This window comes from Pituophis catenifer, unplaced genomic scaffold (assembly GCF_029215685.1).
Source record: "Pituophis catenifer annectens isolate HBS135680 unplaced genomic scaffold, rPitCat1.0.hap2 SCAF_8, whole genome shotgun sequence".
NCBI classification, from domain to species: Eukaryota; Metazoa; Chordata; class Lepidosauria; order Squamata; family Colubridae; genus Pituophis; species Pituophis catenifer.
The window spans coordinates 23560496-23587866 of NW_027256888.1; the positions used below are offsets into that span (position 1 = coordinate 23560496).

The window sequence follows — 27371 nt, forward strand, 5'->3', positions numbered from 1 at the left end:
GCAACCGCCCTCTCACGGCGGCTAGGCGGAGAACAACCGCCAGCAGAGTCATAGAACAGTTCCTAGGAGCATGATGCAGCAGCAATCCACCAGGACTCATGGCTCTTCAGCCTGTGGCTCCATATCTCTGTCCAATACGTCAAGTCCAATGAAGGCAGCAATAGGGGGTAAAAAGATGAGATGTAACACATCGCGATGGAAGAGAAGCCAGGGATCAGATAGCAGATCAATAAGGAGGATGACAAAAGTCCCAACAAACAGCTGAAGATGGGTAGACAAGGCGGGCCAAACCGAGCCAGGCAGCAGTCCGGGGGGGGGGCCTCAAAAATGGGGGGGAGAGACCCCAGGGAAGAGCAAGATGGACAGTTATCACTTCCCCTCCGGCCAACTCCCAACCCCCCCCCCCAGATCTTCTCCAGGTCCACTCACCCCACAGTCATAGCCTGTCCTCGCTGGGCTACTACAGCCCAGATCTTCCCAGCCTCACGCCTTTCAGGGGCTATTAAACGTAATCCCAGCAGAATAGTCTGCTGGGCCATAGTCCTGTCACCTTCAGTGTGGCACTCTCCGCCATCTACAAGGCCTCCATAATGCCCGCAACGCCGCTGTCCTAGCCTCAGCAAATCCTCCAGGGGGGCTAGCGATCTTACAGCAGCCGCAGCGCCTGTAGCACCCCCCAATCCAGGATCGGCAAGTGCAAACCAAACAGCGTCTGGGTAGCACCAATCCGGCCGATAGAACTCTAACGGCCGCGGCGCTGTTGCAGAGGCCGACGCCACCCTCCCAGCGGCGCCCAGCTGATGCAATCCTCTCGTCGCTGTCCCAGATCATTCAAGAGCCGTCTCCTGCCGGGGACGGCTCATTTGAACTGCCAGAGGCTCAGCATATCGGGCAGGGGGCCGAAGAGTGGAAAAACAGCCTCCCCCGGTTTCCTGTCACTCCTCTTTTCATCCCCGATCTCAGCCGACACTTTGGGGAACTGCCATCTTGCGCATGCGCAGGTTACTTTTCATCAGATGGGCAGTCATATAAATTTGAATATAAACAAACCTCATTGTGAGGTTCCTTAGACTGTGTGAGAAAGGAAATTCTACAAAAAGTCCAATCTGCTTCAACAATGCAGAATAATTTTAACCTATGAAATAAAGTGAAGAAATTTCACTATTTCTTCAGGTTTACAGATTTGTTTAACAGATTAACAGAGTTGGAAGGGACCTTGTAGGTCATCTGGTCCAACCCCCCACCCAAACAGGAGACCCTACTACATTTCTGACAAATGACAGTCCAATCTCTTTTTTTTATATAAAAAGTTTTTTATTTTAAACACATTAAAAAACATTAAAAATCAAACATATACATACAACAAAAAATAACACAAAAAAGAAAAATATCACTTTTATTTTCAGCTATACACACCGGTCTGCTCTTTCTATACATCAATATTTACAAATATTGTGTGTATACAATACGTGCTGCAGTCAATAAATGCAATATAAGGTACTGCATTTCTTTAGTATAATTGTCTATTGAAATTCCTAACAGAAATTGTTCTGGTTTTCTCTCTATTGGGTTCTGAGTTATTTCTACTATCCAAGTTTTGATTTTCTTCCGGAATTTTTGTGCCATCGTGCAAGTCCACCATTGTTCCGTAGCAAGTCTTGCATTTCCAACATTTCGGGGAGTTGGTGGGGAATATTTTCGCAATTCTGGCCGGTGGGAAGTGCCATCTATAAAACATTTTCATCTGGTTTTCCTTGTATGCCGTCGCAATTGTTAGTTTCATGTTCGTTTTCCACATCCTCTCCCACTTCTCTAGTTCTATCACATGGTTAATGTTTTGTGCCCATTTGATCATCATGTCTTTCATTGTTTCCTCTTCCATTTTATACCGAATTAGAAACTTGTATAGTCTACTTATTAGTTTTCGATCATTCCCTAGTATGATTTTATCTAATTCTGTTTCTTCTAGTCGAACTTGATCTTTTTTTATATCCTCTGTGTACTTTGAATTTATCTGCAGATATGTCCACCATTGCACTTCTCTTCCTAAGTCCAGTTCCAATTCGTTTCTAGTTTTTAATATACCCCTCTTGGTTATTATGTCTTTATATCTAATTAATTTTGTCCAGTCTACTAAATTTGGATATGGATATGGGGAAATCCAAGACGGGATTTGTATATAATGTTGTTTTTTAATTTTATTCCAAATTATTAGTAAAGAATTCCTAATTGTGTGTCTTCTAAAGTATCCATAAATATTTTGTTTTCCTCCCCACAAATATGAGTGCCACCCTATAGTTAGATCATGTCCTTCTAATGTTAGCAGCCTTTTATTTTCCAATTCCATCCATTCCTTTATCCAAACTAATCCTGCTGCTTGATAGTAGGTCTCCCAATCTGGGAGGGCGGCTCCTCCTCTCTCTCTGGTATCTTGTAATACTTTTAACCTAATTCTAGGCTTCTTTCCTTGCCAAATAAATTTTGTAGTTAATCTATTTAATAAGTCAAAAAAAAAAATCCCCATTTTTATTGGAATAGTCTGGAAGAGGAATAAAATTTTGGGCAAGATATTCATTTTTATTACTGCCACTCTTCCCATCCATGAAATCTGCAACTTTGTCCAGTTTTCCAAATCTTTTCTAATTTGCTCAGTTAATTTATCATAATTTTCTTTTTTAATTGAGGAACTTCTTGCCGTGAGCCAGATTCCCAAATATTTAATTTTTTTTTGTTGCTTGGATATCCTTTCTAATTCTGTCTCCTGGTTTTTTGTAAGATTTTTAGTTAGTAATTTCGATTTATTCTTATTAATTTTTAACCCAGCTACTTCACCAAATTCTTCTTTTTTTCTAATCAGTTTGGAGCCAGATTCTAAAGGTTCCTTAATTATAAAGACCATATCGTCTGCATATGCCTGGACTTTGTACTCCTCACTTTTAATTCTCAGGCTCTTTATTTCCTTATCTTCCCTAATTTTATTTAAAAATGGCTCCAGTGTTAGAATAAAAAGAAGTGGGGAAAGTGGGCAGCCTTGTCTTACTCCTTTTGTTATTTCAAAGCCTTTTGTCATATCCTGATTAACCAATGCCTTTGCCGTCTGTGTTGAGTAAATTTTCCCAATCATTTGTCCAAATTTTTGTCCATAGTCCAATTTCTGTATTAATTGTATCATGAAGTTCCAGTTCAAATTGTCAAAGGCCTTTTGCGCATCAAGGAAAACCAATGAAAACTGTTTCTCTGCGTGTACCTCATAATACTCTAGTATATCTACTATCATCCGTGTATTATTTTTGATTTGCCGTCCTGGGAGGAAACCACTTTGGTCCAAATGTATATGTTTGTTCAGAATCACTTTTAGTCTATCCGCAATTATTGACATAAATAATTTATAATCAGAATTCAGTAGAGAGATAGGTATGTAATTTTGTATTAGTTGTGGATCTGAATCCTCCTTATGAATCAATATAAGTAGAGCTTCTGACCAGGATTTGGGTGTTTTTGTCTCTTGCGATATTTCATTAAATATTTCTAACATAAGTTCTCCAGTCTGTTCTATCATATTTTTATATAGTTCTATCGGTAATCCATCTGGACCTGGGGATTTATTATTTTTTTGTTTTTTCATTGCCATTCCAAATTCGGTTTCGGAGATTGGTCTATTCAATGTCTCTTTCTGTTCCTCTGTCAGCTTGCAAACATTTATTTCCTCTATATATCTCTGAATTTCAGTTTCCTTTTTTTGTTCCTGAGTATACAGTCCAGAGAGGAAGTTATGTACTATTTTTTTTTCTTCTGTTTTGTAACATACTTCCCCTTCTTCATTCTTCAAATATTATATCATTCTTTTTTCTTTTTCTTTTTTCAGCTTATAAACTAACCATCTACTTATTTTGTTTGCATGCTCAAAATGGTTTTGTTTCGCTGCCTTTATTTTCAGAGCAATTTTATCCTGTGTAATCAAATTTAATTTGTGTTTAATTATTCTCCATTCCTCTTTAAATTTCTTATTTTGCGGATCTTTATATAGTTTTTCCTCTACTTTTTGGAGTTCTTCCTGTAATTTATTTTGTTGATATCTTTTCTGTTTGTTCCTCTTTGCAGTATATGCAATTGACACCCTTCTAATGTAAGCTTTCAAAGTGTCCCAAAGATTTTGGGGCGAGGTGTGTTCTTTTTTATTTATACTTAAGAAGATCTCTATCTCTTTTCCCACTAGTTGTTTGTATTCTTTCTCCTTACATAAATACTGGCTTAGAGTCCATCTTTTGTATTTTTTTTTTGTCCCTTCCAATGTATTATTATAGGGTTGTGGTCCGCCCATTCGTTTATTCCAATATCTATTTTTCCTATCTCCAATTGCAATTGCACCATCATCCAGGCCATATCGATCCTGGACCACGATTGGTGCAGGTGGGAATAATATGTGTATTGTCTCTCTTCTTTATTAATTTCTCTCCACGTATCTTTTAAGCCTAATTCAGATATCATATTAAAAAACTCTTTTGGTAATATTTCCTTTTTTTTTTTTTGCTCTTATTATTACTACAGTAATCTTTTTTAGTGTCGACTATCGCGTTGTGATCTCCTATTATACATATATTTTCTATTTCTTGTTCTAATACTTTATCGTGTAATTTTTTATTAAAATCTTTTTGGTTTGTATTGGGGCATAAATCACTACTAATAAGAATTGTTTCATTTCAGTATCTAATTTGATAATCAGAATTCTTCCCTCATCATCTGCATATTTCAATTCTGATTTTAATCTTTCTTTTATGTACACTGCTATTCCTCTTTTTTTCTGTTGGGAGAGTGACACATATAGTTTTCCTAATTTCTTATTTTCCAATAGTTTTTGAAAGTCTTTCTTTATATGGACCTCTTGTAGGCAGATCACATCCATGTCTAATTTTTTTAATTTCGTAAATATCTGGACTTTCTTTTTCTGAGCATTTAGGCCGTTAATATTCACTGAGAATAGAGATATTTTTTCTTCCATCTCTTACTGACCTTGCCTTTTGGTGTTTCTTGTCTCTCTCTTAACTCTTCCTTTTGCTCCCTCTCTTTCTTCTCGTTCCTTTTCTCGGGCTTTCTTTTGTTCTTCCTCTCTTTCTATTTCTTCCTGTTGTTCCTCCTCCTGACTTTTATCTTCTATTTCTTCCTTACTTTCTTGTTCTTCTTCTAAGTAATTTTTATAGAACTCCTGTGCTTTTTCTACTGTGTCGATTTTGAATTTTTTGTCTTGCCATGTAATAAGGATTCCTTCCAGCATAATCCAGTGGAACATTACTTTGTGTTGAATTAATTTGGATGTCAGGAAGTAATATAACTGTCTTTGATCCCGTACTCTTCGTGGGGTTTGCTTTAAGATAATAATCTCTTTCCCATTATACGTTATTTTTCCATCCCTTGATTTTTTATATATTTCATTTCTTATTGGGTTTTTTTTTTTTTTTTTTTTTTGCAAAATCTGATATGTACTTCCGTGGCAATTGGTGCCTTCTAATGTAGTTATTGTGTACTCGGTATGCTTCATCTATTGAGTCTTTTACTTCTATTTTGTCTTTCTGTATTATTTCCACTATTATATCACACATTTTCTCTTCCAAATCTTCTTCTCTCTCTTCAGTGACATTCTGGAAGCGTAGGAAAAAGGAGGCTTTTTCCATTTCTAGGAAAGTAATTGAGTCAACCAGTTTTTTTTTTGTTGTTGTTGTTGTTGTAATTTCTGTTCTGCCATTTCTAACTTTAAATCCAAATGTTCTACTTTATCTTCTATTTTTTTTACTTTATGCTCGTTCTCTGCTACTTGTCTGTTGAATATTCTCCATCTTCTCTTTCATACTTTTCAAATCATCCTTTAGCTCTCTTAGTTCATCTTTAATTTCTTGGTGATTTCTTCTGGCTTCCTCCTGGTGATCTGCCATTTTTTCTTGCGATTTCAATAAAGTTTCTTGAATTGTTTGTAGCATATTTTGCATGCTGCTCATAGTTGGTTCCATCTTATCCTTTTCTTTTCCCAGCATGGATTCAATCGATCGCTGCATTGTAGGTGAGGGCATTGCAGTTGTGTTTACTATAGGTTTTTTCCCCCCGTTTTCATTGTTGTTGTTGTTGTTGACGTTATTATATTTTTAGTCCAATTCCTCCATAATATCATATTTTTTTAGATATTACTTTACTTTGCAATGTTAGTACTCAGTTAGAAAATCGCTACCTCTTTCAAATGTACCTTTCAAACAACAATTATCAACTGTTATGCTTCTTCTCCCCTCTTTTCACTGTATTTTTTTTGAAAAAAAACTTTATTGAGTTTTTTAAAAAACATAAGTATATTGACATTTTCAATTAACATCAAATGTGCTGTGTTTTAACTATATACAAAAAATATTTCTGGTGATATTTCAAATTACTTTTTACCTTTGTTTAGCACACCTTTTACTCTTTCTTTCATTTTATCATGCATCCACTTATACCACCTTTCCCACTCAATATAATAATCTGACTTCTCATCATCATTTAATTCATGGGTTAGTTTAGTCATCTCTGCGCACTCCAATATTTTCCTAATTAAAAGCTCTTCTGGTGGTTGGGTTTTCTCTTTCCAATACTGTGCATACGCCAGTCTGGCAGCTGTAATTATATGGATCATTAAGTGGATCTTTTCCTTTCCGTATGGCTTCTTTACTACTCCCAGGAGAAATATTTCCGGTGTTAATTCAAAATGAGATAGCAGAAGTGTTAGGACTACAGGTTGTCAAAAAAATTAAATACCTAGGAATTTGGATTACATCAAGATGTTCGACCGTAAAAGAGGACAACTATATCCCCTTAATTAGAAAAATGAAACAAGACCTCGATAGATGGAAGAAAATAAGATTGTCACTTTTGGGCAAGATAGCCGCAATTAAGATGAATATTCTCCCCAAAATATTATTCCTATTTCAAAATATACCGGTGAATTTAGACAAAAAGTTTTTTTTAGAATTAGATAAAATCATCAGAGAATTTATATGGGAGGGGAAGAAGCCGAAGTTTTCCATTAAAATTTTAAGGGGCAAAAGAGATATAGGAGGATTTGGGCTCCCCGATTGGGAAACATACTACAGGGCAGCTAAACTAGTTTGGATAAGAGATTGGACCACCCTGGAAAATGAAAGGATTTTAACCCTAGAAGGCCATGATTTACAAAAAGGGTGGCATGCCCACATTTGGGACGTAGAGAAGAAAAGGAAAACATATTTTCATAGACACAAAATAAGAGATTCATTGATACAAACATGGACCCCGATTAGGCACAGATATTATAAAAAAGTCCCAAGTTGGCTCTCTACGATGGAGGCCCTGATCTACCCCAATAGATGGGGAATGGAGAAAATGGGCAGGTATAAAGATATCTTAGATGAAGGAGGGAATCTCAAATCAAATGATACCTTGAGAGAGCAAGGAATAATTTTAGACTGGTGGACCTACTTACAAATAAAATCTAGATACCAGAAAGACAAAGAACAATACGGCTTAGAATTTGGACCTAATGGGTTGGATAAAGTCCTGATGGGAACAGGCAAAAAGATTTTGGCTATATTGTATAATTATTTACTAGATGATGATAAGGCTGAGGATATAACAAAGAATCAAATAAACGCATGGGAGAAAAATATTGGACGAGATATAAATTTTAGTGAATGGGAGGAGGCATGGAATAAGAACCTTAAATTGACTAGAGCGGCGACATACAAGGAAAACCATTACAAGATGCTCCATAGATGATATCTAGGCCCGGCCAGGCTAGCAAAGATATATCCTAATATACACCCCAATTGTTGGAAATGTGGCCATGGTCAAGGCACCTTCTTTCACATATGGTGGACATGCCCGGAAGCGAAAAGATATTGGAGTAAGATCAGGAGATGGTTACACGAAATAATTGGGAAAGCTCTTTTCACTGTATTTTTTTAAACCAATCCCTTTTTCACCACTGTCTGATCTCCTTTAATTCTGATTCCTTTCTATAAAGCCTATAATTTTACTTCTTTCTATAAAGCCTATAATTTTTGCTCATACGATCTGCAAAACAGATCCCTCCTTTTTCCCAATTACAAAAGTCTTTCAAAAATATTACTTAATAGTAACTACTTAATAGTTACTTAGGATTACTTAAATCAAATTCAAAGCCAGAGTTTTTTTTTTCAAGACACCTTCCTCCGCTCCTTCTGTTCCTTATTAAATCAGATTGTCCAGTTCAGATTCGCCCCCCCACTCTTCACACCCCCATCCAATTCTTCCTTATTTCCAGTCCTACACAGTCTCAAACTTTGTTGTCATTCTTGTTATGTATAAATCCACAGTATCAAGTTGTTTTACTTACTTCTCTGGCTCTGTCCAAAATCTCCTTTCCAACACCAAATCAGATAGATCATTTCAAAATCACCCACCAAGAGTATCCGTTAAAGCAAAGTCACCGTTTTACAATTGTTCTCTCTTTTCTCCACCGTCTCCTCTGTATCAATCCAGAAAGTCCAGGGTAATTACTTTGTATTTTCTTTTGTTGATTCTGCTTACTGTTTCTGCTACGTTGTTAACTTCTTTCGATCGTCTCTTGCCAAGCGCCTTTCTCTGTAGTCGCCTCTTTAAATATTCTCTGCGACTCTCTTTTCAATGCCACCTTTGTTTTTCTGCCGTCCCACTAATTCTCTCTTCTTCCTTACTTCCCCTTCAATCGCTGTAGCTGGAATCACTTTTTACTTCCTCTCAAAGGTGGCTGCCATCGCTTTCGATCTGCCTAAGAAGGCAGATTTTTCCCTGCTAGATTTAAGGGATCCAGCTTCACACTCTAGGACACTAGCACCTCGTCCGAAGCTTGAAACCTTCCCCTTTAATGTTCCGGACTCTCCAGGTCTGGAACTGCCCTTTTGGGGCTCCTATACAAGGATTAGCTGGGTTTACAGGAGCTGTCAAATTCTCCCTCGCCCACACCGCTTGACGTCACCGCCGGAAGCTCGGCAATCCAATCTCTTCTTGAAAGCCTCCAATGATGAAGCTCCCACAACTTCCGAAGGCAAGCTGTTCCATTGGTTGATTATTTTCACTGTCAGAAAATTTCTCTTATTTCTCGGTTGAATCACTCGTTGATCAGTTTCCATCCATTATTCCTTGTCTGGCTTTGGGTGCCTTGGAAAATAGCTTGACCCCTTCCTCTCTGTGGCAACCCCTCTAATATTGGAACACTGCTATCATGTCTCCCCTGGTCCTTATCTTCACTTAGACTAGCCATGCCCAGTTCCTGTAACTGTTCTTCATATGTTAAAGTCTCCAGTCCTCTAATCATCTTGGTTGCTCCTCTGCACTTTTTCTAGAATCTCAACATCTTTTTTATGACCAAAACCAGATGCAGCATTCTAGGTGTCATCTTACTAAGGCTTTATAGAGTGGTATTAGTATCTCACTTGAGCTTGATTGTATTGTATTGTATTGTATTCCTCTGTTAATGCAATTTAGGATTGCATTGGCTTTTTTGACTGCCGCTGCACACTGCTGGCTCATGTTTAACTGGTTGTCCACTAAGACCTAAGATCCTTCTCACAGTTACTGCTATTAAGCCTGGTTTCACCCAGTCTATATGTGTACTTTTGGTTTTTCTTGCCTAAGTGTAAAACTTTACTTTTCTCTACATTGATCTTCATTTTGTTAGATAGGACCCAGTGTTCAAGTCTGTCAAGATCCATCTGGATCTTGAGCCTATCATCTAGGGTGTTAGCTATTCCTGCCAGCTTAGTATCACCCGCAAATTTGGTAAATTCCCCTTCTACTCCCTCATCCAAGTCGTTTAGGAAGATATTGAAGAGTACTGGGCCTAAGATGGAATCTTGTGGTATCCCATTGCTTACTTCCCTCCATAGTACCATTAAGGACACCTCGTTGAGTACGGTTTGTCAGCCAGTTATGAATCCATCTGGTGGTGATGCTATCTATCCCACTTTTTTCTAGCTTACCAAGAAGTAGGTTGTGGTCTACTTTGTTGAATGCCTTGCTGAAGTATATTATGTCCACAGAATTTCATTGGTCTATTAATTTAGTAACTACGTTGAAGAATGAAATAAAATTGGTTTAAATTGATCTGTTTTTAACAAACCCATGCTGATTGCTAGTTATTACTTCACTTGTTTCTAGATATTGGCAGATCTGTTTTTTTTTTTATTATCTTTTCCAGTATCTTCCCGGGTATTGATGTTAGGCTGACTGGTCTGTAGTTTGTTTTGCTATCAAATCACAGGGCTGATGGTATTTTTTCTTGCTCACTGTTTTTAGCATTAATACTACATAATGCCTTCCATTATACTGTATACTGCACAAGCCAAAAAGAGGGCTGTGAAAATATCTAGACCCCTCACATCCTGGACATAAACTTTTTCAACTTCTACCCTCAAAATGACACTATAAGGCATTGCTCGCCAGAACAACTAGACACAAGAACAGTTTTTCCCTGCCATCACTCTGCTAAACAAATAATTCCCACAACACTGTCAAACTATCTAGTAAGGCTGTATTCTATTATTCTTCTCATCTTTCCTATTACCTATCTCATTATTTTTTTTTGACTATAACTTTGTTGCTTGTATCTTATGATTTATACTGTTTACTTAGATCCTAGTATGATTTATGTTGATTGCTTATTTAGAATCCCATGACTATCACTAAGTGTTGTATCTTATGTTTTATGATGAATGTATTTTTACAATGACTATGATAATGATTTATCACTTATTGCTTGTATGTACACTGAGAGCTTATGTACCGGAGACAAATTCCTTGTGTGTCCAATCACACAAGGAAGAGGAAGAGGACTTTTGTGTACCCCCACACACTATCCCTGAATGTTGCATGGCCTCCCTCTCACCCCTGTTTACCTCCACCTATCCTCTCCAACCTGTACCACACCCCCGTAAAACCTCTCTGACCCTCTCTGGCACCTTTCCCACATTCCCAATTATGGTTGTAAATCAAGAACCATCTATATGAAAAGCCTGTCCTGGACTGGATTTTCTTCAGCTTTTCACTAAAATCCAGACACTGTTCCAACACTGATCTAACAGAATAATGACCCTTGACAAATGTAATCCTGGGAGAGTTCTGAGTTTGGTGAATCCAGGAACTTATTTGTCTGTGCCTGACATGAGATACGTTGAATTCTGGTATAGCTGCCCAACCATACCATTATGATGCTGTTGTGGCTATTACAAAGTATAGTAATAGTTCTGTAGCTTAATAAGTCATTTAAACTGATATAAATCCATAGAACACAATTGGAATATACTTACTGCATAAATACCTCCATCGTGTGCTTTGTTTCCACCAAGAGCATCAATTTTTTCTCCAGTTTTGCCATCATAAATAATGATCTGTTCGTTTAAAAAGAGACAACTATCTTAGAAGAGTTAATTTATGGATTGCATTAAAGTAAAACACTAATATTTCAAAAGAACACCATAATATAGCAATAGCAATAGCACTTAGATTTATATACTACTTCACAGTGCTTTACAGCCCTCTCTAAGCAGTTTACAGAGTCAGCATATTTCCAACAATCTGGGTCCTCATTTTATCAACCTCAGAAGGATAGAAGGCTGAGTCAACCTTGAACTGGTGCAGTGGTGAAATCCAAATTTTTTTACTACCGGTTCTGTGGGCATGGCTTGGTGGGCGTGGCAGGGGAAGGATACTGCAAAATCCCCATTCCCTCCCCACTCCTAGGGGAAGGATATTGCAAAATCTCCATTCCCACTTTGGGGCCAGCCAGAGGTGGTATTTGCCGGTCTCCGAACTACTCAAAATTTCCGCTACAGGTTCTCTGAACTGCTCAAAATTTCCGCTACCAGTTCTCCAGAATCTGTCAGAACCTGCTGGATTTCACCCCTGGCCTGTTGAGATTCAAATTGCCAAATTGCAGGCAGACAGCAGTCAGCATAAGTAGGCTGTAGTACTGCATTCTAAGCACTGCACTACCGCAGCTCAAATCAATAAGTAAAAAAAAGAACATTGGCATCTGACTCTGATTGCCACTTTTAAAAAGTCTGATTTCAACCACTGCACCATCAATAGTAGTTACTGGTTAGCATTTGAGTATCTCAGAGGGCCACAGAACACCTTCCAAAGCATATATGGAGAGTAGGTCTGCCTGATGAAGACCTCCTCAAATGGTGATACCACTACTAGAGATAAACTTTGGTTGAGAACTGAGCCCAAGATGGTTCACTCAAAGGTGGCAAGAGACTTTTGTCTACAGGTAATCCTCGATTTACAATCACAGTTGAGCCCAAAATTTCTGTTGCTAACTGAGACATTTGTTAAGTGAGTTTTGCCATGACCTTTCTTGCCACAGCTTCTTTTCTGAAGCTTCGTTTCTGATGCTTTTTTCAGCCTCTGAAACTTCCGTTTGAGAAGCTGGGCGGGACTACATTTGGAGTATAAGACGCACCCAGATTTTCACCCTCTTTTTGGAGGGAAAAAGGTACGTTTTATACTCCACAAAATACGGTAAACATGAACCAGTTGCCCAGCATCTGAATTTTGATCACATGATCAAGGGGATGCTGCAAAGGTCGTAACTGTGAAAAACTATCATAAGTCACATTTTTCAATGTCATTGTAACTTTGAACAGTCACTAAACGAACTGTTGTAAATCAAGGACTACCTGTATTTCTTCTTTCTCAATCTCTCCTTAGTACTATTCTTTTCACCATCGGTACAAAAACCCCATTTCTAGGTATTATTTTTCCTTTCTGCCCATTGTTCTCACTATCTTTACTACTAAAACATTTATGCCTATCCACACCTAGCACTGTGATGGCGAACCTATGGCACACATGCCAGACGTGGCACACAGAGCCCTCTCTGTGGGCACACACGATGTTGCCCCAGCCCAGCTCCAATTGAGTTTCTCCATCACGTTTCACTCAATCAATTCCAACTTCTCGCGAAAGAAAAAGATCTCACAAAGTTGGAATTGATTCAGTGAACTTTTTCATTCACCCGCTTCATAATGGGGGAGGCGGGGTCCCGTCCTCTTCCTGAAGCCCATTACAATGTGGAGCCACAATGCGACCCATGCAGCTCTTTCACTCCTCTGCTGCAGCTCTGTCACTCTGTCAGGGCAGAGGGATGAAAGAGCTGTCGCCCTGTCGCGGCGGTGGCTATGGGAAGAGCCTTAGTGCAGGAGTGAAGTATCACTGCACTTAACTTTCCGCAGCAACAGCATTCCACCTTCATCACAGTACATTTGCTGTTGCCATCAGCAAAGAGGACTGGGAGAGAACAGCGGGGGTGGATCTTGGGGGTGGGGGCCATCCCCCAAGCCTGGCCTTCCTCCTCCCTCATTGGCGGGGCCAAAAGAAAAAAGGGGGCTGCATGGGAAAGTCCTTCCCTCCCCTTGAGTGCTTTTGTACTCAAGCACTGAGTACAAAAGCCCGGGGGGAGGGGGGCTGGCCCAACAGAAGTGCCCCCACTGGCGAGTCAGACCGTGCAGTGGTCTGGTCCGGTTCTCGCAGCGGGACACTGTTCAGCACGGCCAGACGCAAACTGCTGCCTTTGAAATGTGCCGCGCCTTTGAGGAAGCAATGGCTGGGGCCATGGGGGGGGCAGCGGAGGCATCAGGGCTGCTCCCCCCCCCAGCAAGCCAGGCCTGGAGGAGCACGGAGAGTTGTGGGCTGACCACCGGAGGGTCAGAAGGCGTGTCCCACGTCACCCCAATACATTTTCAGCGTGCACTCCTCTGTCCCGAAGTGGGATTGGGGGGGGGGGGGGGTAGAGGGAAGGGAGCAGGGAGTGGGGGAAGGGTAGGGGAGCTTCTAGGAGGAGACACCTGGCTGGCTTTCCTTTTGGCATGGGGTGAGGGGAAGATCCAATAAAAATCCAATTTCCCCCAATAAATGGGGAAAATAAAGGCCCAGCGGTCTAGAGTCCAAAAAGGGGGGTGGGGTCTGTTGGTCGGAGGATCAGAGAGGAAATCAGTTGAAATCTGGGCAGGAGGCTATTCAGAGAGGGATCTGCCTATGTCTCTTCTTCCCTCCCCCTTACGATTCCCCCCTCCCGGCTTTCTTCCCTAGCCTCGTTTTAAGGGGGGGCAGAAGCAAGGTGGGACAATAGTAGCTAAAAGGCTGCGAGGGGGGTTAGGTGTAGGGCTTATTAAAGACAGGGATGGGGAAAAGATGCCATTCCTTTCCCAAGGAAAGTGGAATAAAATAGGGGGTGTGTGGGTGGGTGTATGTGTGTGTGTGTGTGTGTGTAAATAACAGCCCAGGGCTTCAGCCACAAACAACAGTTGGTGTTATTTTTTCCGAGAGCTTCTAAGCTACACAGCATTCTTGAATAACTACTAAATACTAAATACTAACAATAATGAACCATAATATACAGGGTTAAAGGAAGGAAGGTGAAATCAGAGAAGGAAGGAAGGAAGGAAGGAAGGAAGGAAGGAAGGAAGGAAGGAAGGAAGGAAGGAAGGAAGATGTGATGGCTCTCCAGAGGTTACTGCACTACACTCCCATCATTCCTGTGTTGTGCTGTTAAAGAAATCCAGTGTCCAGTGTAAAGAAGTCACGTTCTGAAAGAGTGATTGAAATTCTTCACAAAAACTCATTATTCTATCTAGATCCGTTCCAGTCGGGTTTCAAGCCCGAGTACAGCACGGGAACGACATTGGTCGCTTTGATGGATGATCTCTGGAGGACGCGGGACGGGGGTTGTTCTTCTGTCCTGGTCCTATTAGACCTCTCAGCAGCTTTTGATACCATCGACCATGGTATCATGCTGCGCCGGTTGGAGGGGCTCTCTCCGACCAGTCGCAGTTCGTGTTGACAGGGGGTAGAGGTCAACCTTGAGGCGCCTTGTTTGTGGGGTGCCGCAAGGGTTGGTCCTCTCGCTTCTGTTCAACATTTATGTGAAGCCGCTGGGTGAGATCATCCGTGGTTTTGGGGTGAGGTTTCACCAGTACACTGATGACACTCAGCTGTACATCTCCACCCCGGACCACCCCAATGATGCCCTTGACGTGATGTCCCGGTGCCTGGAGGCAGTGCGGATCTGGATGGGGGAGAACAGGCTCAGACTCAACCCCTCCAAGACCGAGTGGCTGTGGCTTCCGGCGTCCTGATATAGTCAACTGATTCCATCGCTGACTATTGGGGGGTGAGTCTTTGGCCCACACGGAGAGGGTTCGCAACTTGGGTGTCCTCCTGGACACACGGCTGTCCTTGGAAGAACACCTGACGGCTGTGGCCAGGGGGGCCTTTTATCAGGATCGTCTGATCCGCCAGTTGCGTCCCTTTCTGGATCAGGACTCCCTGCGCACGGTCACTCACGCCCTTGTCACTTCCCGACTACTGCAATGCTCTCTACATGGGGCTCCCCTTGAAGAGCACCCGGAGGCTCCAACTGGTTCAGAATGCGGCCGCGCGGGTGATTGTGGGGGTGACGTGGCTATCCTGCATGAGCTGCATTGGCTCCCGGTGGTCTTCCAGATGCGATTCAAGGTGTTGGTTAACATCTTTAGAGTGCTCCATGGCTTAGGACCTGGATACCTACGAGACCGCCTTCTGCTACCAATAACTTCCCACCGGCCAGTACGTTCCCACAGAGAGGGTCTCCTCCGGGTGCCGTTGGTCAGGCAATGTCGACTGGAGACCCCCAGGGGGAGAGCCTTCTCTGAGGGGGCACCTGCCCTCTGGAACCAATTGCCCCCGGAGATTCGGAGGACCCGGACCTACGCACTTTCCGCCATGCCCTCAAGACTCTTCTGTTCAAACAAGCCGGGCTGGCATGTTTCCAACTCTTCAACTTTGGATCGTCATGTTTTAAGAATGGGTTTTTAATTAGTTATGGGCCATATTGTTTAATATATATTTTAAATTGCTTTTAAATTTTATATTTGTGTGTTCTTATTCTGGCTGTACACCGCCCTGAGTCCTTCGGGAGAAGGGCGGTATAAAAATTCAAATAAATAAATAAATAAATAAATTCAGGTTCACTTTGTGATAAATAAGTGGGTTTTGGGTTGCAGTTTGGGCACTCGGTCCCTAAAAGGTTTGCCATCACTGTCCTAGCAGTATGATTCTCAACATAAGTACTTCAGAGAGAATAATTGCTTTTCTGTAAATTCAGGCAAATATATTCATGGGGATGTTTCTATTCCCATGTGAAATGCTTTTCACATGAAATGCTTTTAAAACTGATTCTTTTGTTGGTGCTATAAATATTTTCTAAAAGGAAACTATTGTATATTAGAGGCATCAGATATATCCACCTGCAAACATTAAATGTTCCATTTTATTGCATGTGAATTAGAACCCAGACTAAGGTGACTCATGTGCTCTTGAAAATAGGTCCAATAACTTATTAGGGACTATACTGACACCTGTTTCATTCAAAGCATGCCTTGCATTCTATTAATTTTTTTTACCTGGCCATCTGCACTGGCTGTAGCAAGTCTATTTCCATCAGGAGAGAACCTCACACAGTTAACAAAGCGGCTGTGGTCCTAAAGGAGAAGAAATACACAGTATGAACATTATACTAGGTGAGATGGGCAGCAAACAAGTCTAATAAATAAATAAATATACAGCAGAGTATCCTGCTTCCACAGCTCATAAACAGCATCCTCCAGATGCACAAAATATCTGATATTTCAGTCTTGTCCATAAAACTGCTGAGAATGATTACTGGCAGTTCACGGGAGTGACACTAAGAGATCATATTCAGAGGATAGGAATATACAAATTTTGTTGCCTATGGAAATTAGGATTTAAGAAAAGTCCAGAATATGATTATCTCTGTGTATCAGGCACATTATTGGTGGAGATACAAGCAGTCAGTGCTAAATCTTATTTAGCACTACATAGGCTGAAACAGAAGGCTAGTTTGTGGCCAGCTGGTTCCCAGACAAAGCTTGGTACCCATTTTCAACTGCAATAAAGTCAGGAGCCTGCTTCAAAGATGGCACGGACTGAAGCTTGCATGTTAATCTATGTTATTTCCTAAACATAGGAAATAGTGAAATAAGAATACTTTTAGGATGTTGAAAAAGTCTAAAGTTCAAAAATATGCAAATGCTGCTTATCTTATCTAAAACTACTGCATATGCTTGAGATGTGCTTATACAAAATGTGGGAATCAGGCAGCTTAATCTAGTACAACATAACAGCTTGTTATGTCAGTTTCATGCATGATGCTATCAAGAAACTTTTATGAAATGACTCAGGGGACATGGAGCTGCAATCTTGATTCTCCTCTATACATGAACCACATGCTAGTAACCATATTAATATGCCATTAAAAAGTCAAAAAGATATAGCTATACACAAGCAAGGGAGTAAAGGGAGTAAAACCAAAAGAGGGAGAGAAAAGATGGGCAAAATGACCTTATTGCTAAGAGTTATATTCCCTGAACCTCTTGGACAGGCATTCAGAAAAGATCATTCCAAGAATCTGTTTTACCTGTGTTGACGTCTTTGTGTGACCAATATTACATGCTTATATGGCTTTCTCTATCCTTAACACCAGTGTAGATTTCCACATGTGGAAAAATCAATACACATGGATCCCTATCTATGCAGGCTTCTCTGAGATTTTTAACATATTTACTACAAATGCTTTTCATCCTGTTTGTACAAAGGAGCTTTCAGAAGCAATACCTCACTGACATACTACAGATGCAGACCCCCTACAAGTCCTCCATAAGTAAAGTTGCCTATTTCTCAAGATGTGGAAACTGCTTTCATCTACCACAGGAAGCTGAGAGAAGATTCTGACCACAAAGCTAGACTCTGCTTAGGAAAGAAAACAAACTCACACTAATGGTGAACTGGAACTTGAATGGTGGTCCTTCAAAGAAAGCAGCACAGTTGTCATCGCTGCCTGTTGCTAAGCGATAAGGCCTCGTCTGTTTAATGTCCACTGTATTTATTACTTTGTTGTGACCTGCAAGCTCACCTACTGAAGAACCAGTATCCCACAAGAAGACTGCTCCAAATCTATTTATGCAAAACAAAGATTTAATTCTTTTTAATACACATTAAAGTAACTAATTATTATGCTCATGCAACTTCAACTTTACTTCTTATGGTATAATGTAAAAAATAATGAAATCAAAGGTTTTAAAAAATAAGTTTATATTTGTTCCTCTTAATTTTTTTTCTTCCCACTTAATCTTTTTATGTTATTTAGTGTAATTTAAAAATAAAATAAAAAGATTCTCAAAGATGAACCAAAATAGGCTGCAATACCAACTGATTTTCTGCAATAACTGCTAAAGATATGATTAATTTTACACTTCAAGAACACACAAAAAAGAATTTTATCTACAAGCAAATAATAATTTTAAATAAATCTTTGCATGATGAATACCAGCAAAGTAAAGCATGAGTTTCTTATTGACATAATAATGTCTTAAATTATTGCTTTATTTACAAATATCTAATTCCTGAAAAGATATATTCCATGTATTTATATAAGGAAGCTGGAAGGAAAAATATAGTATTTCATAGCAGAAGCTCCATATAAGGAAAAAAAGATCTTGACAGCATTCAAAACTAGAGAAGAAAATATTGTGCCAATATTTCTGGACATAAAGGCAGCAGACCTCACTACGGGAAAGCTGAAATCGGTTCTCCTTTTTCCTAGATTTTCTCCACTTTTTGACATATAACAGCTTTATAATCATAGTAACATAAAGAATGGTTGATGCTGAACAACAAAGGAATAGGTATGACTGCCCATAAAATTCTATTATATATGGCGATTTCTTAGACTTAAAGGTAAAAGGTAAAGGTTTCCCTCGCACATATGTGCTAGTTGTTCCCGACTCTAGGGGATAGTGCTCATCTCCATTTCAAAGCCGAAGAGCCAGCACTGTCAAAAGATATCTCTGTGGTCATGTGGCTGGCATGACTAAATGCCAAAGGCACACGGAACGCTGTTACCTTCCCACCAAAAGTGGTCCCTATTTTTCTACTTGCATTTTTTACATGCTTTCAAACTGCTAGGTTGGCAGAAGCTGGGACAAGTAATGGGAGCTCACCCTGTTATGCGGTACTAGGGATTTGAACCGCTGAACTGCCGACCTTTCAATCGACAAACTCAGCATCTTAGCCACTGAGCCACTGTGTCCCTAATTAGAATTAGAATTCTTTAAAACTCAACTTCAGCTTTGGATATGGAAATTTAAAAACAAAAGCTAGAATTTACAAAATAATTCTTGCACCAACCACTTTCCGTGTTGTCCCACCTCATTTTAAACAGGGATGAGTTTTGATATTTTGAATTCCAACAGAATGAATCCCATGAATTACTGATAGTGAGGATTTAATACAACAAACCTTTTCTATTAATGCCATTAAAAAGAGAATGTTTTGTTTAGTCCGAGGGTATGTATTCTCAAGAAAGATTCAGTTCTTAAACAAGTAGATTTCATCTGGAAATTAAAAATCCAAAGAAAGAGTTAAGAATAAAGAATATAAGGGTTTGAATAGAATTTGGGCTTGCTCACTTTTCCCTTCCTTCTCCAACAGCAGCAATTCTCTTGCTATCTTCAGTCCATGCAATATCTTTTATTTTTCCTGCAAATGGCTGATACTCGTATTTTAATAGATGTTCCTTCTGTGTGGTGTCCCAAATTCTAAGCTTTCCAGAGATATCTGTCAAAGCACAAACACATGGAAAAATAATTTGTCAAGCAAGATTAAAATACTGCATATCTATCAGATCTTAACTTACACAATTTAAGATATACCAGTTCTAACATACTCATATGACTACTATTGAACAAACATTAGTTTTGCTTTTATTTCTGCTTACAGTATGAAGTCTTTCTGCTCAAAAAGAGTATTCAAGATAGCTTTATAAATTATATGCTGAATATGGCCAATAAAAATAATGAAAAATATTGAAAAATAATGAATAATAAAACCACTGTCCATTAAAGTCTGGCCAAAGAGATGCTATCCTTCTCAAGATGTAAAACATGGTGGTCAAATCCATGTTGCAAGAGTGCATTCACAGTTACAGGAGAAAGCTCTCTTCTGCTTCTGGATTTTTAATGACCAGGCCAATTTAATAGGAGTTGGAGGCCTCAAATAGTAAGGACCTAAACAGTAAGGACTTAAACAAATGTTAAATTTATATCAATTAACTAGCATTAAAAATTAGCACCTTGTATGGTATCTAGAGGACAGTTGACAATTAATACTGGTTTTTTAATACAATGGTGATATGGTCATATCTTGCATTGAAGACAGTTTTGCACCAAGGGCAAGTTCTGAACATTTTCTAAAGGCCAAGACCATATAGAATGCATTGCAGTGTTCAAATAAGGTATGAACGAACATGGACTATGTCTGGACTCAGAATGTGCCCCCCCCCTTGCTGTTCGACTTACCTTGTTAAGTGTCCTTTTTCCGCACGAAGCGTGCATTTGGTGCACACTGTGCATGCATGCACATGTGCACATTTGGCACGCACTGCACATGTGCACGCATGCAGTGTGCATTTGGTGTGCGCTGCGCATGTGCACACACACAGCGTGCGTTTGGCACACACCACACGTCCGTGGGCAGCGAACCGGTGGCAAACCGCGGAGGATTTCACCACTGCTAAGGACCTCTGAGAACCTCTGACTTCTGATAAAGTGTTTTTGGTGTTCACCAGGCTGAAAAATCTATTTCTGAAGAATTTGAATTCCAACAGTCCACTGCCAGGAAGATCATGTACAAATTGAGGTAATTCAACACCATTATTATCCTCTCAGGAGTAATAGGAGTAACCAACCAAGATCACACCAAGAGCAAGGCATGTAATACTCTTGGAAGTCACCAAGAACCCAATAACAATGTCTAGAAAACTAATCTTGCATTGGCAGATATGAGTGTTCATGAGACCCCATCAAGAGAACACTGAACAACAATGGTGCAGATGGTAGGGTTGTAAGGAGAAAGCCACTATTCTCCAAAAAGAACATTGCTGCCTGTGTACAATTTGTCAAAGACCACATGGATAGCTCAGAAGGCTGCTGCAAAAACACTGTGTAGACACATGGGACCAAAATCAAACTTTTTGACTTAATTGAAAAATATTATGGTGACATTGGTGAAAAGCAGCAACTGCATTCCAGCATAAGAACTTTATCCCATCTGTGAAACATGGTAGTGGCAGTTCCATAGTTTGGCCCTGCTCTTCTGCCTCTGGATCTGGTTGGCTTGCCATCATTGATGAAACTATGAATTCTGAATTATACCAGCAAGTTCTACAGGAAAGTGTCATGGTATCTGCTTAAGAGAAAATGGGTCATGCAACAAAACAGCAACCTAAAGTATACAAATTATAGGACCAAAGAATGATTAAAGCAGAAGAAATTTAATGTTTTGGAAAGGCAAGCCAAAATCCTAACCGTAATTCCATAGAAATGTTGTGGAAGGACTGAAGCAAGCAATTAATGTGTAGTAAATTAGCACCCACCCCTCTCCTAGAAGAATGAAATATTTTAGGAAATATTAAAAAGGCAGAATATTATCTTTCCCTGGATGAGAAATTGAGAAACATGCTCTTGGAAACAGAAACTCAGCCCCAGCTCCCTGCCCCCAGAAGATATTTTAGTGCCAGCGTATCTACAAGACACAAGACCTTCAAGGAAAAGCCATTCAGCCACAATAGGAATTGCCCCCCATTGCATCAGCCAGCAATATTCAACCAAGCCCGGGACACAGACAGCCTACAAAGTTAGCTATAACCCCCACATAGCCCCCTGGGAGTCTGACAATCAATAGAATACATTTCTTGCACAGGAACAGGAAGCTCAAGGCCCAAGAGAGGGTATAAATAGCTCTCTCTCTCTTTCATGTGTTCAACTGCACCAGGACCATGTGCTTAATGGTTCTGCTCCATTTTTCCAATGTTTCCGGTGTCTTTCTCCCCACTTGGAATTGAACCCAGATGGATATTTCTCCAACACATATGAGGAAGCTCCCCAACATCCCTGAGAAAAAGCTGTTCTGCAAGGAAGATATGGGTTAAAATTTCTCCAGCTGGTATGTAGGACTAATCAACAATTATTGGAAATATTTAGTTGAAGTTATTGCTGGCTGGGGTAGGGGTCACACAGGTACTGAAAGCAAAGGTTCATATACTTTGCTATACACAAATATGTACATTGGAACATTTTCCTCAATAAATAAATAAATTTGTGCAGGCAACAAATGACATTTTAGGTCCTATTTATGCAGAAATATTGAAAATTTAACATTTTAGGTACTACTTGTAAGGATCGCCTCTCCTTCCAACTTAAGAAAGTACGAACTCTTGAAACGTAGTTGTTCAAAACGATTCTTTTATTAAGCAGAAGTGAAAACCATCCAGCTAAAGCACAATCTGAATGCCCTTAGGCAAAGCAGTAAGATTAAAGTGGTAGAGACCCCTCCCTTTAAGTCAGAATGCAGATTTCAGCCAATACACAAGTATGAAGATGTTTTCTTTACTATTTCCTTTGAGAACCCGAACAAACATGCATTCCCACCACTACCCTTTAACGTGAGACAACCCACATGGCTATCATAAAAATTCCTGCAGGTAAAGGGAATCTCAGGCTTCCTTGGCGCCAGGATATAGGTTGTAAAATATCTGATGACATAGGCCATGCTAGTAAATCGAATCCAAATCCCCCCCTTCCTCCACTTGAATGGCAGTATCACTTTTAGGGATCTGACATGCTACCTTCCTTAGAAAACAAAAGGGTCCACCTGTTAAAAAAAAAAAACAAATATACAAAAGATTTCAAGATTTCATGATAGTAGATCAACAAGGTTTGTTAGGGTATTGGGAATGAAATTTTCTCAGTAAGATTGGACCCCTAATGTGGTGTTTAGTGACCCATTCATTGTGTGCTGATGGTAAATGTTTCCAAGCAACTAAGTATTGGACTTTCCCTCTGTGGATCCTAGAATCAAGGATTTCCTTGATTTCAAAGTGTTGTTCACTTTCAATCATGATGGGAACAGGTGGTGTAGATGCAGGTGGTCTGAGGGATGAGATTACTTCTCGTTTGAGTAAACTGATATGGAATACTGGGTGGATCTGCCTGAGTGTCTTTGGAAGAAGTAGTTCAACTGCTACTGGATTGATGATTCTAGTAATGGGGAAAGGTCCAATGAACTTTGACCCTAGTTTCTTTGATGGTTGTAATGATTTCAAGAATTTTGTAGATAAGTATACTCTGTCTCCAATATGAAAAGGTTTGGGTTCCATCCTTTTCTTGTCAGCTTGAATCTTAAAAGCTTCTCTAGCTTCCTATAAGGCTAATCTAACCACTGGCCATGTGTTTTGCAAGTTATCCATCCACTCCTTAAGTGAGGGGATGGTGGGTTCTTCTGTGGGTAGTTCAGGCATGGGGCTGAAATCCTGGCCTGTTGCTACTCTAAAAGGGGTAAAACCAGTGCTTGAATGTACAGCATTATTAAACGCAACTTCAGCAAAAGGCAAAAGTTCAGTCCAGTTATCCTGTTGAAAATTAATGAAACATCTTAAATATTGTTCTAGTACCGAGTTCAAAATTTCAGAATTACCATTAGTACAAGGATGAAAAGATGTGCTCAACCCCTGGCCAGTACCAAGTAAGCCCAAAAACACCCTCCAAAAGTTGGAGGTGAATTGAGCCGCTCTGTCGGAGATGATCCTTTGTGGAGCACCATGAAGTCAATAAATGTGTATTAGGAATAATTTGGCTAAACCTTTAGCAGTTGGGATCTTTTGGCAGGGTATAAAATGTGCCTGTTTTGAAAATAGGTCTGTCACAACCCAAATAACTGTATTTCCCTCACTGTTTGGCAATTCCACGATGAAATCCATAGCGATCTCTCTCCAAGGCGCTGAAGGTTCAGCTACCTTCTGCAATAGACCTGGGGATTTCCCCTTGCGTCTTTTTGCTGCTGCACAAATGGGGCAGCTAGCTGCATAGCTTTCTATATCCTTTTTTAGTGATGGCCACCAAAATTGTCTTTTAATAAGGTGTAAAGTTTTCACAAACCCAAAATGTCCAGCTAATTTGGAGTCATGGCACCGTACCATTAAGCATAGTCTTTGGCTTGCAGGGACATACAACTTCCCCCGCACCCAAGCCAAGTCTTCTTTCATCAGACAGCTGGATTTGTTGTTCAAAAACCATTCATCAGTGGCCAATGCTTGTTTAAAATTTTGGGTGATGTCATTGTCTGTCACTATTTCTTGTTTTTCCAGGGATCTGGTGACTACTTTAGCGGCTAGTTGATTGTTTTGTACTATAGGTTTGATTACGTCTGACTTTGCACTAATGTATTGCGGTTTTCTGGATAGCGCATCCGCCAGAAAGTTTTTCCCCCCCGGGAGGTATTTTAGAGTAAAATCAAACCATTTAAAGTACTGAGCCCATTGTACTTGTTTTGGGGAGAGTTTCCTTGGGGTCTTTAGGGCTTCTAGATTTTTATGATCAGTCCAAACTTCAAAAGGGGTCTTACTGCCTTCTGGAAAATGCCGCCAGGTTAACAATGCCCAACGAACTGCATACGCCTCTTTCTCCCAAATAGCCCACCTTTGCTCAGTCTCTTTCAACTTTTTGGATGTGTAAGTGCAGGGTTGTAGTTGGTCTTGCTCATTCTTCTGAAGCAGGACCGCTCCTATTGCCACATCGCTGGCATCTGCTTGTACGACAAATGGTTTCTCTGTGTCCGGGTGTTGTAGAATTGGTTCTGCCGAGAACAGCCGTTTAAGTTTTTCAAATGCCGCCTGGCATTCCATAGTCCAGTTCAATGGTTGCTTTGATTTAGGGTTGTCCTCCCCCTTTGTTTTTAAGAACTTGGTGATGGGAAGGGCAATCTGAGCGAACGCAGGGATAAACTGGCGGTAAAAGTTGGCAAACCCCAGGAAGCTCTGTAACTGTTTACGTGTGCGTGGAGGGTCCCAATCAAGTACAGCCTGCACTTTTAGAGGATCCATCTCAATCCCCTGGTGTGAAATGCGGTATCCCAAATAGTCAATCTTCTCTTGATGGAATTCACATTTGGAAAGTTTGGCATAAAGTTTGGCAGCACGGAGTTTGTTTAAAACTGCCCTGACTAGTTTTACATGTTCTGCTTTGGTCTCAGTATAGATTAAAATGTCGTTCAAATAGACCAGAACCCCCTTATATAAATGCTGATGCAGCACTTCACCATCCGTGGGCGAGGCATCTGAGGTGGCTCGGGAGTTCATGGCTTCCATGACAGCTATGGACCTGACCCAGTTAATTCATGGCCCTACCCACACGGGGGGAAACACGCTGGATCTGGTTTTTGTCTCTGGACAGTGGTTGAGTGATCTCGAGATAGGGGATATAGTCACCAAGCCCTTGTCATGGTCTGATCACTCTCTCCTTTGTCTCGACCTTCGAACCGCTACACCCCACCGCAGGGAGGCGGAGCCGGTAAGATGGTTCCGCCCCAGGCGCCTGATGGAACCTGACAGGTTCCAGATGGAGCTTGGGCCATTCCCTGAGGCTCTGGCACACGCCTCGACTGGAGACCTAGTGGCCGCCTGGGATAGGGCGGCCGCTGGAGCTCTGGACCGGGTCGTGCCTTTGCGGCCTCTGACCCGGCACCGATCTCATTTAGCTCCTTGGTTCACTGAGGAGCTGAGGGAGTTGAAGCGCCGGAAAAAATGCCTAGAGAGTAGTTGGAGGGCCAGTCGTTCTAAATCTGACCGGACACTGGTAAGATCTCATATTAGGAATTACCTAGTGGCGATAAAAGCAGCGAAATGTAGCTACTTTGCTGCTCTTATTGCGTTATCAGATAATCGCCCGGCCGCCCTGTTTAGGGTGACCCACTCCCTGCTCCACCAGGAAGCACGGGAGGACCCCTTGGAGGGTAGAGCCGAGGATTTTGTTCAATATCTGTATGACAAAAATCACTCAGATTTGGGAAGATCTGGACTCCACCTGGGTAGTCTCAGGGGGAGGGACTGGGGCAGGTCTTGAGAATGTTATCTGTGATGGGTTTGATCCTGTGACCCCTGAGGACGTGGACAGGATTCTGGGTAGACTGAACGCGACCACTTGTTTATTGGACCCGTGTCCCTCCTGGTTAGTGCTGGCTTCTCGGGAGGTGACACGAGGCTGGTTCCAGGGGATTATAAATGCTTCGTTGGGTGAGGGTGTCTTTCCTGCCGCCTTGAAAGAGGTGGTGGTGAGGCCTCTCCTCAAGAAGCCTTCCCTGGACCTGGCAATGTTGGTAAATTATCGTCCGGTCTCCAACCTTCATTTTATGGCGAAGGTTGTTGAGAGTGTGGTCGAGCAACAGCTCCCCCAGCACCTGGATGAAACGACGTATCTGGATCCGTTCCAGTCAGGCTTCAGGCTTCAGGGTACAGCACGGAAACGGCATTGGTCGCATTGGTTGATGATCTCTGGAGGGCTCGGGACAGGGGGTGCTCTTCTGTCCTGGTCCTGTTAGATCTCTCAGCGGCTTTTGATACCATCGACCATGGTATCATGCTGCACCGATTGGAAGAGTTAGGGGTGGGAGGCACTGTGTTGCGGTGGTTCTCCTCCTTTCTCTCTGACCAGTCGCAGTCTGTGTTGACAGGGGGACAGAGGTCGACCCCAAGGCCCCTCATATGTGGGATGCCGTAAGGGTCAGTCCTCTCGCCTCTCCTGTTCAACATTTATGTGAAGCCGCTGGGCGAGATCATCCATGGTTTTGGGGTGAAGTATCATCAGTATACCCTGGTCCAGTATACCCTGGACCATCCCAACGATGCCCTTGAAGTGATGTCCCGGTGCCTGGAGGCCGTACGGATCTGGATGGGGAGGAACAGGCTCAGGCTCAACCCATCCAAGACCGAGTGGCTGTGGTTTCCGATGTCCCAATATAGTCAGTTGACGCCATCACTGACTATTGGGGGCGAATCATTGGCACCCACGGAGAGGGCTCGCAACTTGGGCGTCCTCCTGGATTCACGGCTGTCTTTAGAAGAGCACTTGAGGGCCGTGACCAGGAGGATTTTTTATCAGGTTCGCCTGATTCGCCAGTTGCGTCCCTTTCTGGATCGGGACTCGTTACGCACGGTCACTCATGCCCTCGTCACCTCCCGCCTGGACTATTGTAATGCTCTCTACATGGGGCTCCCCTTGAGGAGCACCTGGAGGCTCCAACTGGCGCAGAGTGCGGCCGCGCGGGTGGTAATGGGAGCGTCATGGCGCTCCCATGTGACACCTCTCCTGCGCGAGCTGCACTGGCTCCCGGTAGTCTTCCGGGTGCGCGTCAAGGTTTTGGTTACCACCTTTAAAGCGCTCCATGGCTTAGGACCTGGTTATCTACGGGAC

General features: G+C 41.4%; 1 protein-coding gene across 3 annotated transcripts in view; it reads right to left on the minus strand.

Moving 5' to 3' along the window:
- Positions 1 to 27371, minus strand: part of WDR1 (WD repeat domain 1) — a 103102-nt gene that overhangs the window by 25075 nt on the left and 50656 nt on the right. For all 3 annotated transcript variants that reach the window (XM_070948517.1, XM_070948516.1, XM_070948518.1), the window contains 4 exons: positions 19539 to 19686; positions 17844 to 18024; positions 16455 to 16532; positions 11319 to 11399 (listed from right to left, as the gene is read on the minus strand). In XM_070948517.1, coding sequence (XP_070804618.1) covers positions 11319 to 11399; positions 16455 to 16532; positions 17844 to 18024; positions 19539 to 19686 — 488 coding nt within the window. The remainder of the gene's footprint in view (positions 1 to 11318; positions 11400 to 16454; positions 16533 to 17843; positions 18025 to 19538; positions 19687 to 27371) is intronic.